Raw genomic sequence first — 16,241 nt, forward strand, 5'->3', positions numbered from 1 at the left:
AATGCAATCCACGTAAACAGGATTCTTAAGACATTTTAAAGTAGAGATATGCAATGTACAAACTGTGGATCAGAACAGGTCATAAGGGAGCCCACACAATGGCTGCAACATACATTCTGCCTGACATATGATAGATACTTTGGTGTGGGTACCACTCAACTTCATGTCTGTCTCCCTTCTGTAAACATTTTCCACACTGATTTTTCCTCTGAGACTTTTCCGTCAATGTTTTGGGGAAAATTCTAGAGCATGTAAAAGCTATAGCTGATCTGTTTGGCTTTGTTATTTCCCAAAGGCATTCAAAATGGCCTAAAACACTTTTTAGTGACTTCAGAGAAAGATGGTTAATAGCAGATAAAATGCCGTTCCAGACAGCTTGCCACCTCATACTGATCTCATTGAACAATCCCTAGGCATCTCCCATGTAAGGAGTCTCAAAGACATCAGGGTAGGGCTAATGGGAAAACTGACCTCATACCGATGCAAATGTTCAAATAACTCAGCAGGAGGACTCTTCACGTTTTGAGAGTGATTCAGAAGAAGCTGATCCGGCCTTAACATGACCATAACATCTCTACCTGATTCTTTGGGCTTCTATGTGAATCTAAAAAAAAGGTGCTACAGCTTTAAAGCTTGTGTTCCTTTAACAAACAAATTTCTAATAGTGGCAGTCAGCTGGAAAACACTGACCTAGAGCAGACATGTCAAACTCGCGATGTCACGTGACGTGTGATGTATTGGAGCTTTTTTTCCCATTGCTGGCAATGGGGTGGGCGCAGTTTCGTTGTGACGCATCCGGCCCGTAGGCCGGCAGTTTGACACCCTTGACCTAGAGCAGGGGTCTTCAAACTTGGCCCTTTTATGACTCATGGACTTCAACTCCCAGAATTCCTCAGCCAGGCATGCTGGGTGAGGAATTCTGGGAGTTGAAGTCCATGAGTCATAAAAGGGCCGAGTTTGAAGACCCCAGACCTAGAGCATCCCTCAGGATTCTAGGTTATTCCCACTGCCATATACTTAAACTGCTGGGAGAGGGTGACTGGTGTTTTGAAAAGCATCATCATCAACTATGCTAATGAATGGAACTCTACGTCAGTTTCCCCATCTAAATCCAAGGAAATGATAAGCCACCACTTTATGTTATCAATAGGGTAATGAGTGTAAATGAACTGAAGCTTAATCCAAACAAAACTGAGGTTCTTAAAGGAAAACCAAGACTAGAAATTAAACCTCAGCTCGATAGTAAGACATCTTTTAAACTCTGTGGGTATTTCTTGGACATAATGACCTATGGTTGGTTGGATCTGGCACAGTGTAAATGCTGAAGTAAGTAAATGAATATTTATACAGCTAAGGTTTGTGGGCCAACTGTGTACAATCCTAGAGATGTCAGGTTTGTTCACAATGGCGTATGCGTTAGTTATAATTTGTTTGGACTATTTTAATGTGCTACATCAGGTTGCCTTTGAGAACTATTTAGAAACTTCAGTTACTATGGAATGTTGCATCCAAAAAATGGGCCAGGACCAGTTAAATGGGGCATGTTACCATGGAGTTTTTGAACACAATGCAAAGTACGGCTTATATGTCAGAAGTTCCTGTATGACTGAGAGACAGACTATTTTCTCATTTGAATCTGCTCAGGTTTTAGGATCTCTGGGTGAGGGTATCCTAGTCTGCAAGACATAGAAAATGACAATAAGACAACATCTCCTCATAGGTTGCTTGTAGCCTCTGAAACTCCTTATAAAAGGAGATCAAATGAACATTGTTTCCATTGTTCTCTTATCAGCAAGCAAATAAATAGTTGATCAGACAAACTTTGGAAATCTGGTGACTTTCTGTTGAAACCATTTAAACTTAAAAATGCTAGTATTACTGATATATTAGTATTTGATTATTCTTACACAATGGCTTTTAATATTTTAATTAAAAGGTGTGTTACTTTACTTGCGGCTTATTTTTAGCAATTTTCATGATTAATTTTGATGTCAATCCCATCTGCTCTGACCACCGAGTCTAATCCCTTGCTGAATGCCAAAATCCAAATTAATGGATTTTGACAGGTGGTTGTCTAGCTTCTGCTTACACCTTTCTAATGAAAATGAGCCCATCACCTCCCTGGGAAATTGGTCCCACTGTCAACTACTCCTGCAGTTAGAAAGGTTATTTCCCCCCAAAAAAACCCCCACTGAATTGGAATCTATAACTTAATCTGTTAGTCTGCGTCCTGCACTCTGAGATAATAAAAAAGAAGTTTGAATCTTCTGTTTTGACACCCTTCAGGTATTTCAAGAAGATTGTCGTATCATCACCCTACTCTCCTGTAGCCTACCCAAACTAAATATAGCCAGCTCCTTCCATCTCTTTTTATACGACTTAGTGCAGGGGTCTTCAAACTTGGCCCTTTTATGACTTGTGGACTTCAACTCCCAGAATTCCTCAGCCAGCGTGCCTGGCTGAGGAATTCTGGGAGTTGAAGTCCACAAGTCATAAAAGGGCCATGTTTGAAGACCCCTGACTTAGTGTCCAGTCAGTGTAAAATCTTGCATTATATTTCCTGACCACAGGAAGTGCCATTTATATACCTACAGCTATTTTTAACCCACGTTTTCGAGACGATTGAGCTTGACTTTCTATACCACCCCCAGTGTAATCTGTTCCTGAGTTCCAGAACCAGATGCCATTATGAAATTTTAAAACAGGATTTTTATGAAAGCATCCTAAGAAAGAACATCTTTTATGTTAGAAGATAGCATCTCGGTGCCTAGAAAGCTCATGCAGGTAGTACCTGACTTACAACCAAAATTGGGACTGGAATCTCGGTTGCCAATTGAAGAAGTAAGATGCCTGCCTGCTTTGTTCAATGATTCGATCCCAGATGCAGTTGTTAAACAACCTCTGAGGTCGTTAAGTGAATGGAGTAATAGAGCTGCATGCAGAAGGATTTTAGCTTCCCTCTATGCACAGAATGGAACTCCTCCAACATGCTGAGGATCTCTGCTCCTGAAGCTCTTGGGCGGAGTTTCCCCTCCTTTCCCTGTGCGGAGGGGACCTCCTCTAAAGGGCTGCACAAATGGAGAGGAGAAGGAAAACAGCAATACAAAATGAATAACATTTTCTGTGCAATGGCTTTTGGCCTCAGTGTACTGCTGTTCCAAGTATTTGATTCAGAAGATGCTGCTGATGCTATCACTGAATGGTCCACGGAGTAAAATAAATAAATAAACCAGTCAGAATTATAAACCATGATTCCAAACAGTGAGGAGCAATTGCCAATGGAGCCCAAGGATGAACAAAAGCTTCATCCCAGGTTATGAACTTCGGCTTTCATCTTTCCAGAAATATACCTTTGATGGGATTTACATTCAATTTGTCATCTTATCACAGCATGTAAAGCAAGATTCATAGATTATAGCCAAGCCCTGCTTATTTTTTATGCAGACCAGCTTCAAAATATGAGGTTTTAATTTGGTTAATAAAGCTGAGATTTAGAATTGGTGGAAACAAAAGCAGGGATTAGACTCCTTTAGGTCAGGGCTTTTCAACCCGTGGTATGCGTACCGCTGGTGTTACATCGGCACCTGGCAGGTGGTACACTTACAATGGGTTGAAAAGCACTGTAAAAAAATGTGTAAAGAAAGTGTAAAAGTGCAGTGTGGGGATGAGCTGAAGTGGTGGCAATGCAGCACAGGCCTGTGGGAGAGCCAGCTGGAGCCATGGTGTTGCCGGGGCTCGGTTGAGCACCCAGGATCCGTGGCAGGCTCCAGCTGACTGGTGCTTCCAGAAGCTGCGTGCAGCCTGGGGAAAGGAGTCAGTTGCAGCTACACCAAACACAAAAGGGGATAGACATGGCCACGGGGTGTTTACATTTCGCCCGGGGCTGTCCTGGAGATAGTGAGGGGCTGGCCCACTCCAGCCCCCAATCAAAGGAACACCCCGAATTCAGCGGGCCAGAAGGCAGCTCAGCAACTGCAACCCTCTGTTTCTTTCTCCTTGCCCCATGGGCATAGATGCAGTCACCGCTCCTTGCCATAAACTGGGGGGGATTTGCAAGTACCTCTGTCCTGCAAAGTGGTGCTCCTCTGGTGCTCCCACCCACCGCCATGCTGTGATTAAAGGCCATGCCCTGACTAAAGGCGGCACGCTCCAGCCTTGCCTTGCCAAGGAAGAGGGCGGTGGCCGAGACTATGTCTGATTTGCAGCTTGTCAGGGGTGCTCAGAGGCTGCCCAACTTTACTCTGGAATTTTAGGGTTGGAAAGCGGAGGGGCAGCACTGCGTTTGCAGGCCTGGTGGCACCTGCTGGAAACCTCCTGCTCCCCTCCGCCCCCGGAGTGACCTCATTTGGAGCCATCCTGGTTCTGACCGGCCTGTCGGCCTGTCGGCAAGCAAGAGTGCTGGGTGAGCCGTGCTTTGCAGGATGAAGCTGGCGGACCTATGCCGGCAGGCCCGTCGGAATCAGGGCAATCCTCATTCTAGATCCATCCTTCTTTCCATTCTTTACCCAGCTTTCTGACCTGCTGCCCTTTTGCACTGACTGTAATTTAATGTCTTTTGATATTCTTTTGGCAGTACAAGAGCTTCTGAAATGTGTCAGGCTATTTTAGTTTGCCAGGGATTTCAAGTGTACTTCCTATAGTATACTAGTGCCCAGAACATTTTGAATGATGAGATGACCTTGTTAGCCTTCTGGGTATTTTAATTAGCCTACATCTCATAAGATTTTGCTGATCTCCACTTTAAGTAAGTTTGGGAGGCTATAAAACCAGATTTGGTTGCAATGGATACCGTACTATTTATGGGGATTATTTTATTAAACCCTGGCGTAAAAAACAAGGTTAAGAGATATTGGGCAAAATGTGTATGTTGATTCAGCAAAAACACAGATAGTTTTTGCTTACTCCCCACCCTGTCCACAGTTATTGTTATGTATGCAGGCACCTGCATGGCAACAGCCACCAGGGGGCGTTGGCCTGGACGGTTTTCGGCGGAAAACCCAGTTTCGGCGGGAAACCTAGGGCCAACCTCATTGGCTGTCCGCTTACCTGGCCAGGTATTTAAGGAGGCCAGGCAACCCTCAGTCCCCAGTTCAATACCCCCTTCTAATAAAGACCTGAACTCACACACCGGCTGGCGTCTCTTCCTTGCGTCGGACCCACTACACAATAGTGGCGACGAAGGTGGGATCGCTGCCGACCAAGAGCTGAAGTCACTGGGGAAACGCTCCGCGAGCTGAAGGGAAAGGCATTTTCCTTCTTCCCCCCCACGACCGCCAGCCGACCCGGCAACGCCAAGCGCCACATCTGCAACCCAGACCGAAACCGCCGCCATGGCTAGAGCCGGACAACCCCGCGAGTTCGAGACCCGCCACCCCGAGACCTGGACCCGTTACCTGGCTCACGTTGAACTGTACATGCGGTTCAACCAGATATCAGAGGATGGTGCAAAGGCGGCCGCCCTGCTTTGCCTCGGGGGGCCAGCATTGCTGGAAGTTGCCGCGAATCTGTTCCCCCAGGAGGCCATCAGCACCGTCGCGTACCGAGACCTCGTGGCCAGACTCAACGCCCACTTCAAGCCCTGGCGCTCCAAGGTGGCCGCGCGGTCACAATTTGAAAAAAGGGACCAGCGCCCCGACGAGACCGGTGCCGACTCCCTCGCCGCCCTGCGGGAAGCTGCCGTCGCCTGCAGGTTCACGAACGTGGAAGAGCGGCTACGGGACCGGCTGATCTGCGGCCTACGAGACAGGCGGCTGCAGGAGCGCCTGTTCGAGAGAGAGGAGGTCTCTCTCCAGGAAGCCGAGGATGCCATCCTAGCCCATGAAGCGGCCTGCGGGGCTGTCCAAGCCTGCCAGGGAAACCGGTCCGGAAACCAGGCGACCAGCGTCCACCGGCAAGGGGCCACAGAGGAGGACGACCTGAGCATCGACCTCCTCCAGCGGAAGTCAACCCCCAACCAGTGAGCCAGACGCCCAGACAGGCCAAGGCCTCCCAGCAACGCCGCCATTCCTCAGAGGTGCGCAGGGTGTGGTGGGAACCACGTGCGCAGCCTCTGCAAGTTCTGGTCCGCCACGTGTCGGGCCTGCAAGAAAACAGGCCACATAGCCGCGGTCTGCCGTAGCCGCCACCCCCGAGAAGAGATCCACGAGCTGCAGCCGGAGGAACCGCCGTTCGAAGGTACTGGGGCCCCTACCAAAACGCAGATTGGCTATGTCGAGAGCCGGCTGGCCATTAACCACACGGGTAGCCGCCGGCTGCTCAAACCCAAAACTAGGTTAACAATCCACTTGCAAGGCGTTCCTTGCAGCATGGAGCTCAACTCTGGATCAGCGGAGACGAGACCCTTAATTACATAACTAGCCGGAGCAAGCAGCGGATTAAATTACGGCCTACTAAATTAACCCTGACTGATTTCCAGAATTCGCCGGTCAAGGTGAAGGGGAGGCGACCGTCTCGTTGGGGTTTAAGGGTCGCGAAGGGCACCTGGACGTTGTAGTGGTAGAGGGCCGCAGAGCCAGTCTGGTTGGCCTAGACTGGTTCAAGGCCCTGGGAATCACAGTCACCGGGATCCACCGGATCCAGGGGGACTCCGTCGAGGCGTCTGCCGGGAGTTCGCAGACGTCTTCGACGGGTTGTTGGAAAAGTACACCGGGGCCCCCATATCGTTCAAGCTTAACTCGAACGTGCCCCCCGTTAGGGTCCGGCCGCGGCGAGTCCCTTTCGCGCTCAAACACAAAATCAAGCGCGAACTAGACAACCTGGTGGCCCAGGGAATCTTAGAGCCCGTAGATGGAGGGGAGTGGGAAACCCCCATCGTAACCCCCCTCAAATCCAACAGGGAAATAAGGATCTGCGCCGACTATAAGTGTTCGGTGAACCGCGCCCTAAACCCGCACGCTTACCCGGTCCCCACGGACAGCCACGTTCTCGCCTCCCTCCAAGGCGGCGCTATCTTTGCAAGGCTCGATCTTGCGCAGGCGTACCAGCAACTCATGGTCACTAGGGAAACAGCTGACATTCAAACCATAGTAACACACAGGGGGGCGTTCCGGGTGAACAGGCTGCAGTTTGGAGTCAGCGTCGCTCCCGGCATTTTCCAGGAGGTTATGGAAAAAACACTCAAGGGCATTCCAGGAGTCTGCCCCTATTTTGATGACATCCTGATTGCAGGAGCATCAGCAGAGGAACTGGCTGGTAGGCTCAGGGAGGTGCTGTCAAGGCTGCGCACAGCTGGTCTCAAACTCAAAAGGGAAAAATGCAGCATAGGCATTCCTTCCACAGAATTCTTGGGGTTCAGAGTAGACGCCAGGGGAATACACCCCACAGAATCCAAGGTGAGGGCCATCAAACTAGCACCCACACCCAAGAACAAAGCAGAGCTTCAGGCATTCCTGGGTCTGCTGAATTTCTATCATACATTCCTCCCACACAAGGCAGCCATCGCTGAACCGCTCCACAGGTTGCTAGACAAGCAGGCAACATTGGCCTGGATGGCCACCCATGACCAGAGTTTCAAGGCCCTGAAAGCATTACTGTCGGACAAGTCCACAGTAACCCATTTCATCAAGTCCAAGCCCATTTGCATCGCCTGCGATGCATCCCCTTACGGTGTGGGCGCTGTCCTCAGTCACCTTGAGCCCAACGGGGCACAAATCCCCATAGCCTACTATTCCAGGACACTGTCTGGAACAGAAAGAAACTACGCCCAAATTGACAAAGAAGCCCTGGCAATCGTGGCAGGAATCAAGAAATTCCACGATTACTTATATGGCAGGGAGTTCACTGTCTTCACGGACCACAAACCACTCCTGGGCCTGTTCACAACTGACAGGCAGACCCCCCAAATTCTGTCCCCCAGGATGCTCTGGTGGTCCATCTTCCTTGCAGCCTACAATTGCAAGCTGGTGCACAAGCCAGGGAAGGAGATGGGCCACGCAGACGGTCTAAGTAGGCTCCCTTTAGACACACAGGATCCAGACCCAGCACCAGCCACACAGATCCTAGCCCTGCAGGAACTACCCGAGTGTCCAGTTCTTGCCAAGGACATTGCCAGCCACACAGCCACAGACAACATCATGGGCAGGGTGCACTCATGGGTTTGCACAGGGTGGCAGGACAAATCCCCGGGACCAGAGTTTCATTAGACGTGACGAGATCTCCACACACAAGGGGTGCCTTCTCTGGGGCAGCAGGGTCATTATTCCACCCGCACTACGGGCCAGGGTATTGGATTCCTTACATGAAGGACACCCGGGGGTGGTCAGGATGAAGGCCCTGGCTAGGAGCTACCTCTGGTGGCCGGGGTTGGACAAGGAAATCGAGGATCGGGTCAAGGCCTGTTACACGTGCCAGAGATCCAGGCCAGAAATGCCATACACACCAGTACACCCATGGGAGGCCACACACACGCCATGGTCCCGCATCCACATTGACTATGCGGGGCCATTCCAGGGCCAATTATTTTTGGTAGTGGTGGACAGTCACTCCAAGTGGTTAGAGGAAGTCCCTGTTCCCAACATGACCTCGGGGAGGACAATCCAGGTGCTCAGAGCTCTCTTTGCCACACACGGCCTCCCCGACGTAATTGTGTCTGATAACGGGCCTCAGTTTACCGCTACTGATTTCCAGGCGTTCTTGAAGGCGAACTGGATTAGGCATGCCACCTCCGTGCCCTTCCATCCATCAACCAACGGGCAGGCAGAACGGATGATAAGGACGACCAAAGACGCACTCCGGTGTATCATCAGCGGGGACTGGCATCACAGACTGGTGAAATTCTTAATCGCCCAACACACAACACCATGCATGGCTACCGGGAAGAGCCCAGCAGAACTGCGATGGGGACGGCGCCTCATCACCAAGCTGGACCGTCTACACCCAGACCGGGTAGCAGCTGAGACCGGAAGACCATCGTCACCATCATCACCATCATCACCATCACCACCAGCATCACCATTGCCAGCATCACCCACTCACAGGATTCTCAACGTGGGGGACCTGGTCTGGGCAAGGAACTACGGGGCTGGGCATCCATGGGTTCCGGGGACAGTGGTCGAGAAAACAGGACCCCTCTCGTACATTGTGGGGGTGGAGGGGGACAGACGCATAAGGCGACACATCGATCAGCTCAGAGGAAGGGTCCCTGAGTGCATCACACACGTCCCTGAGCACGACACACACGCCCAACAGGAGAACCACACTCCAGGAGAGGTCAACCCAGCCGGGGACGTCACAGAGCAGGGACCAGAGGAGGACTTTCTGATCCCGGCTCCTTGCAGCCCTGCACAAAGGCCTCAAGAACCCACGGTCCAAGCCCAGGGGCCAACCACACCCAGACAATCAACCCGACCACACAGGTCACCTGCCTACCTGTCGGACTATGTGTGCAAGGGACATCGTTGTTGTTTTTTATATATATAGTTATAGTTATAGTAGTTGCAAGTTGTTGTTGTTATGTGGTTCTTCTCTAAGGGGGGAGGGGTGTTATGTATGCAGGCACCTGCATGGCAACAGCCACCAGGGGGCGTTGGCCTGGACGGTTTTTGGTGGGAAACCCAGTTTTGGCAGGAAACCTAGGGCCAACCTCATTGGCTGTCCGCTTACCTGGCCAGGTATTTAAGGAGGCCAGGTAACCCTCAGTCCCCAGTTCACTACCCCCTTCTAATAAAGACCTGAACTCACACACCGGCTGGCGTCTCTTCCTTGCGTCGGACCCACTACACAATAGTTATATCTTATTTAATAACACTGAGATAAATCCAAACATATAAATACCCTGCAATATCTTTAGAATAACTTCATAATTTTTCCAGATTCTCCACTACTCTGGACTCTATTAAATTATTGTAAAATGACTCAACTTCCCTTCCTTCTGAACTGAGAGTTTAATTTCACAATATTTGCATTGTTATACTCCTGAAATCCATAAGCAGAAACTAAGCCCCATTGGGAAGGGTGATTTACTGCAAACTCATTTTGTAAGAAGTGTGCTTCTGATATTCTATCTTTGTGCATATTAAATACGCATCCAATTTTGAAACTGTCTTATAAAATGTATTTGTTTATATGGGTGAAGTAAGAATGATTGAACACTGTAACCTATAGGGTGTAGCTGTGGAATAAGATATTTGCTTGGTTTGATTGTAATTGCAAAATTCTGTGATTCTACTTCATCACAATTCTTAACATAGGCTAGATTGTGAAAGGCATAATTTTGCCCTGATGAAATGTTATGAGACAACAGGAAATACAAACCGGTTATGTACATAGAACATGCCACAGAGGCATCTTATAAATGTCAGACACAATAAGAATATCACCTCCGCCACAACTTCATTGAGCTGAACTTATAGAAGCAAATGAAGAGACTACTTGATCACTGAGTCAATTCTTATAACTTAAATCGATAATGTGTGAAGTTAGCTCACTATAAATCTTAATTAACTAAGACAGCTGGTAAATTTACGTGCTGCTCTTGTAATTCTTCTAGCCTAACGACAACATTTTACTATTAGGCTTCTCAGAACCAGGGCAGAATTTATAATCTTTTATCTGAATTTTTATCTCAATTAAGATCAACTGCTAGCAAAGTAACTAACCAGAGAAAGTTGCTCCAATAAATATTTACTGACATTTGCACAGCCAGCACTGATCTAGTGTAGCTCCGCTCAGTACACCATGTTCATAAGCCAGTTATGTAATCAGCATGCAATGCTCAGAACTTTCTTTTTTTTTTGCTGAAGAAGCATGATCTGTTTTTGTTTTTGTTTAAAAAAACCCTGCATTAAATTTTGGGAGGCATATCTCACCCAATACCAATCCTTCTAGCTATTCTTTGTGTTATTCTGGCAACAAATATGAGTCTTTTAATTTTAATCAGACACAGCAATCAGATGACGAAACTGAATATTTTTTATGCACATTTGCATGTTTCTTTGCTCTCATCTAGATTTGAAAAGGCACCATTTGATTTAAAAGTGCTTTATTGAAAAATAAAAGGAAAAGCAGGAGTTTCATAAATTCTGCTATACCCTTACCTGTGCTCTGACTGAGGGATCTTTTTTAATCCACTTTATCACTGTTTCGTAAACCAGTTCTTCCGTTTTTGTGTTTAGGCTGTCATTTGACATATAGGAAATGACGTCATCCTTTGAGATATTAAGAATCTCTTCTTGATTTGCCACCTCTGGGAAAATCTGCAGGGCGTAGGCCTTCGCCATATTGTATAGTTCGCTGCACTGCATTGCTTCAGCCATGGCTAATATTCCTAAGCAATTGCTAGCAGTCAACTGTTTTTCTAAAAAGAATGTAAGAAACAAAAGGTATAGGACAGGACTTCCATTTTCTTGACCAATATTATTACATGCCACAGGTCACAAATATGTACCATGATGATGGTTGTTACTCATTGTACATATAGCTTGTCTGTCATTTTTTGGTTCTGACTGTTATAAATAGCAATAGAATTTAGACTTATATACTGCTTCATAGTATATAAGCAGTTTATAGGGTCAGTATATTACTCCCAACAATCTGGGTTCTCATTTTACCGACCTCAGAAGGGTGGAAGGCTGAATCAACATTGAGCTGGTGAGGATCGAATTCCTGGCAGTGAACAGTTAGCATGCCATACTGCAGTATAACCACTGCAGTATGGCAGTGCCACCACGGCTTATGCCATCTGAAATCTCAAAGGGGGGTTGGGGATGAAGGATTTTGCCTCAAGTATTGAAAACACAGCAAGATAAACACCAGCTTCTATCAAATGTGCATAATAAGAGTAATAATATAAATACAAAATGAGCCCAGCATATTTAAATGGTAATGTTACCAAGAGGGGGCATGAACAGCCAAGAGTAGGGCTGTGTAGATATGGCAGTTCCACAAGAGCATTAAAAGGTACAGAAGCTAGCAGTTAGATATAGAATTCAACATCTTGAGAATCTTAGATTTCATTTTTTTTCAAACATTTATTATTATGATGGTTCCAGAAACTGGAGAAGTTAGAGCACTTAAGGATATTACTTCCTCCACCTACCCACACCATACTGCAACAGTGACTTTGCAGCTGTTCCCCAATTAAAACTCAAGGATTTGGGATTAAACAATTTTTGAAATTAATTGCATAAATAATAGTAAGTCCTCTGAAAAAGATTAAAATAAGTAAATGCTTAGAAAAAGATCCTCCAGGAGTCTTAAGAGTGTCACCCCAGAGGAAAAAAATCTGAAAGTAAAGATATTTCAAAGGGAAGAGAATACAATCTGAATCCCATTTTCATCAGGGTAAATAAAGATCTACTTTTACTGGGGGGGGGAAATCCTGTTGTGGGGGAAATTTCTTATGAGAAAGGCAGATTTTCAGTGGAAAATCAAAAATATCTCTTTTTACATTAAGGATCTATCTTTATATATATAGTCCACTGGGTCAATTAGAAATCACCAAGCAGGCAGCTTCCTGTAATTTAAGGCAAAATGTGCCCTCAACGCTACTTGGTGGGAAACTAACCCAAGTGTACCCCAAGGAATTAAGTGACAGACAGCTGCAACTATCTTTTCCAGAAAGCTTGGTTCTTTCTAAAATGGAAACCAATTGGACAAAGTTGTCTAAGGATATAAGAGATACGGGTTCAGTTAACCACAGCGACAAAATCTGAATAAATGAATAACTGTATTTTTGTACAATGTATCAGGACATTGATGACTTTGAGGTTTTGAACTGGTCTTGCATGACATGTACTACTAAAATTCTCCTGTCTGTTCGTCTGTTCGTAACCTTCAATTAATCCAAATGGTGCATCATAGCACCAACATTTTTGAATCAAGGTACCTCAAATTTGCTAACTCAAAGGACATGCACAAATCTGGGATCCTTTCTTTAAATTTAAACAATCTTCACACCAGTTGTACTGTGGCTGCCACAGCACTGTCACATTGCCATGGCCAGCTATAGTCATGTGATCATAATTTCTGATTCTCACAAGCAAAGTCAACAGAGAAGGAAGTCAGAAAACACTCTGTTTTTTTGTTTTTGTTTTTGCCCAGCTATGGTTATTCTGTTGATCTGTTTAGATAAGTAAATATCTCTGAAACAGTGACTCAAAAAGTTATGGGTTGTCTAGTTTGTTTCTAATGCTTAGGCTGTCATATTATGGTAGTAAAACAAGTTCCATTTGGAAAGGGCTTTTTGTGTACATAGCACTGGCAAAGATTTTTTGGACAGAACTTCAGGCATAATATTTAAATAGTATCTTACTAGTCTTCATGTTTGCTAATGATTTTTAAGTGTTAAAAATATTTTGAAATCTATATCACTCTTAAACTAATAAAACCCAGTTCTCTTGAACAATTCTTATTCTCAAAGGATCAGATGGAGATATAACGCTTCCAATTTCTCAAGCGTTTGCTTTAGAAACTTACTCTTAGTTTCTTTTGTTTTACTGCTTCTTTAACCTGTCTGCTTACTAATGATTAAGCTTTATATCAGAACTCTTAATGCTGATTAATGACAGTCCAGGTATAAAAGCATCCCATCACCAGGATTTAAAATAAAGAAGTAGTTGAAACTGAACTGTTATAGTCTTCATGGCAGCTGGTGTTAGGGCCAACAGAATGCTTCATCATGTTCAGACAGGTGGAAGGAATACATGTAGACAGGTTGAGACTTCATCACTCACTGACAATCTGCTAACCATGGTTAAAATGTCTCAGAAAACCACATCTTCACTAATCCAAAGATATGAAATGAAAGGGAGGTTCAGTCATGGTGCCAAATCAGAATTTGGGCATGGCTTAACATCATGAACCAAACCAGCTCTTAAATATTAGTTAAGTATGGATTATGACATATGGCACCATGCAAATCTATCCAACTGTGTTTTATTCAGCACATCTTGATAAAAATGTGGCTTAGCATGATATGCAAACTCAAGATTCTTCAGTCTGAATGGCTGACAAGCAGAGGTAATTGCAGCTGTGTTGGTCCACAAGCAGCAATATAATTTAATCATTTTTTCCCTTCATCACCAACGAGGACAGAATTATAAATTCTGCTGTATACTTTGATTCCTTATTCATATCATGTTCTTTCTTGCCTGGTGCTGTATTCAGCTGTACTATATTGCACGTTTTCATGGGAAAGCACTGTATTTAGAAATCGTATTACATTCCCCCCTGTGTATCTGCTTATTTTATTTCCAAAATAATAATAATAATAAAAACACATTAAAAATCACCCACAAGACAGCAAAGAAAATAGAGAACTGCTCTAAATATTCTCTTCAATCTCTAGGTTACTTAAAGCCATCTAAAAGAAAATGGAAGAGGAGAGGAAGAGGAATACAAATTCAAACAGAAAATTAATCCCTAAGCCAATTTGCCTCTGTAACAGTGAGAAGACCTAACTAGTTTTTCCATTAGTGTCTCTCAGAAGAACACTGGAAATAGTGCTTTAAAGTGATGCAATGTTTATGATAAAATGAAAAATGAGTCCAGCTAAAATGCTTTTCTCTAAACTTTTCATACAGCAAATACTCTACAACCTGTTTCTGCAACTCAATCCAGCAAGGGCTATAAATCAAAACAAGCAATTATATTTTATGAATTCTCCAAATGAGAACGCAAGCCTTTAGTTCCTCATATATAATGAAACTTGCAGCCAAGTCTCCCAATTGCATCACTATAACACAGTTCACTGAATTCAAATATTAAGTATTGGAAAAGGAAAGTTTCACATTGATTTAGTGGAAATAAATATATTGTGTTGTAATAGCTGAATCTTTAGAGATAATGTGTACTGATATATTTGTGGGCTATTATAAAATCTATAAAATCTATTAAAACATGCTGGAGCACAGTTATTAAATCCACACTAGGTCGGCAGATGCTATGAAATATCCACCTTTAAACTCTATGAATAAAAACTGGACCAAACAGATGCAAAGAAATCAGAAAGCACAAATGCCTTGAGCCCTATTTGGGCATTAGTGAATCCAGAATGCTCCCTTCATGAGCCCTCCAGATGAATCTTTCTGCAACTAGGGTGACTGTAATAATGTTGGTGGGGCAGAAGTGGGAAATGATTCAAGCCCCCCCAAAAGGAGAGCAAGGTTTCTTGCCTTTGCCATAATCTAGGGCAGGGGTGTCAAACTCAATTTCATTGAGGGCCGCATCAGCATTGCGGTTGCCCACAGGGGGCCGGGTGGGTGTGGCCAGGGTGGGCGTGGCCTACTGGGTGGGCGTGGCTAGAGTGCGTATGGCCTACTGGGTGGGCGTGGCCAGCTCTACATTGTTCGCATCAAGGGTGCCTATGGGGGCCTGGGCAGGAGTGGGACAGATCTGAGGGTCTCTGGCAGAAGGAGGGTCTCTGGGCCAGGGCCAAGGCAGTGGGGGCCATTCCTTCACTGTTTCCAGGATGGCTTCGCGGGCCGCATGAAACCACTTCACGGGCCGGATCTGGCCCCCGGGCCTTGTGTTTGACATGTCTGATCTAGGGGTTGCAATCATAAATAGCAACTAAACAGGGAAAAGATGTCATAGGAAAATGCTGGATTCCATTTTGTTTGTAGCATTGTCACCAAAAGTTCAAGTGGGTGGGGTGACGAATCCCAAATTCTGAGTGCTCTTTAATTCCACAGTTATTCTGAATTATGATAAAAAGTTCACCGGGACACACGAATGATTCCTTTTCTGTTCCATCTGCTGGCATTTCTAAGGGCAGTTGTTCTAGGGCTCTAGTCTTCTTTGATAAATGTAAAATGCTACAGTTCATATAGAATCCTAGAGGAGCTGAAAGGCAAAACAGAAGCTGAAATAGCATCAATACTTACCTAGAAAAGAGACACAGACTTTGCAGAATGTATGAAACTGGAATTTGCTGGCAGCCTCGAGAAGGGTTTTGGCGTTGGCAGAGTCTATTACTAAGGAACCTGTATAAACAAATTCCAGCAGCAGTTCCAGAACATCCGCTGTGAGATTTGATAATTCCAGCTCCAGCTTCTCGCTGCTTCTGCTACTGTCCCGGGGTGACCTAGCAACAGCAGACAACGAAATTCTTACAGGACATTAACTTTCCCTTAACGGTTGTCACTTACTGATGCCCAGAAAATCAATATTATAAATTGACTGACATAGACTCTTCTTGTTTTTGTTTAAGAATAAAAAAAATACTGTATCTTAGAGAACAGATGAACTTAAAAGGGTTTTATTACTGGATCTGAAAGAGAAAAATCTGCACATTCAAAAAAATC

The 16,241-nt window shown here is 45.3% G+C and overlaps 1 protein-coding gene across 2 annotated transcripts in view; it reads right to left on the reverse strand.

The window, feature by feature from the left end:
• KLHL29 (kelch like family member 29) overlaps positions 1–16,241 on the reverse strand; it is a 440,315-nt gene that overhangs the window by 68,072 nt on the left and 356,002 nt on the right. For both annotated transcript variants that reach the window (XR_014024652.1, XM_081314123.1), the window contains exons 6-7: positions 15,822–16,021; positions 11,034–11,293 (exon numbers count right to left, since the gene is read on the reverse strand). Coding sequence is in view for 1 of the 2 variants with exons in the window: in XM_081314123.1 (XP_081170249.1) it covers positions 11,034–11,293; positions 15,822–16,021 (460 nt within the window). In the remaining variant the exon portion in view is untranslated. The remainder of the gene's footprint in view (positions 1–11,033; positions 11,294–15,821; positions 16,022–16,241) is intronic.

This window comes from Vipera berus, assembly GCF_964194415.1.
Source record: "Vipera berus genome assembly, chromosome: 1".
NCBI lineage: Eukaryota > Metazoa > Chordata > Lepidosauria > Squamata > Viperidae > Vipera > Vipera berus.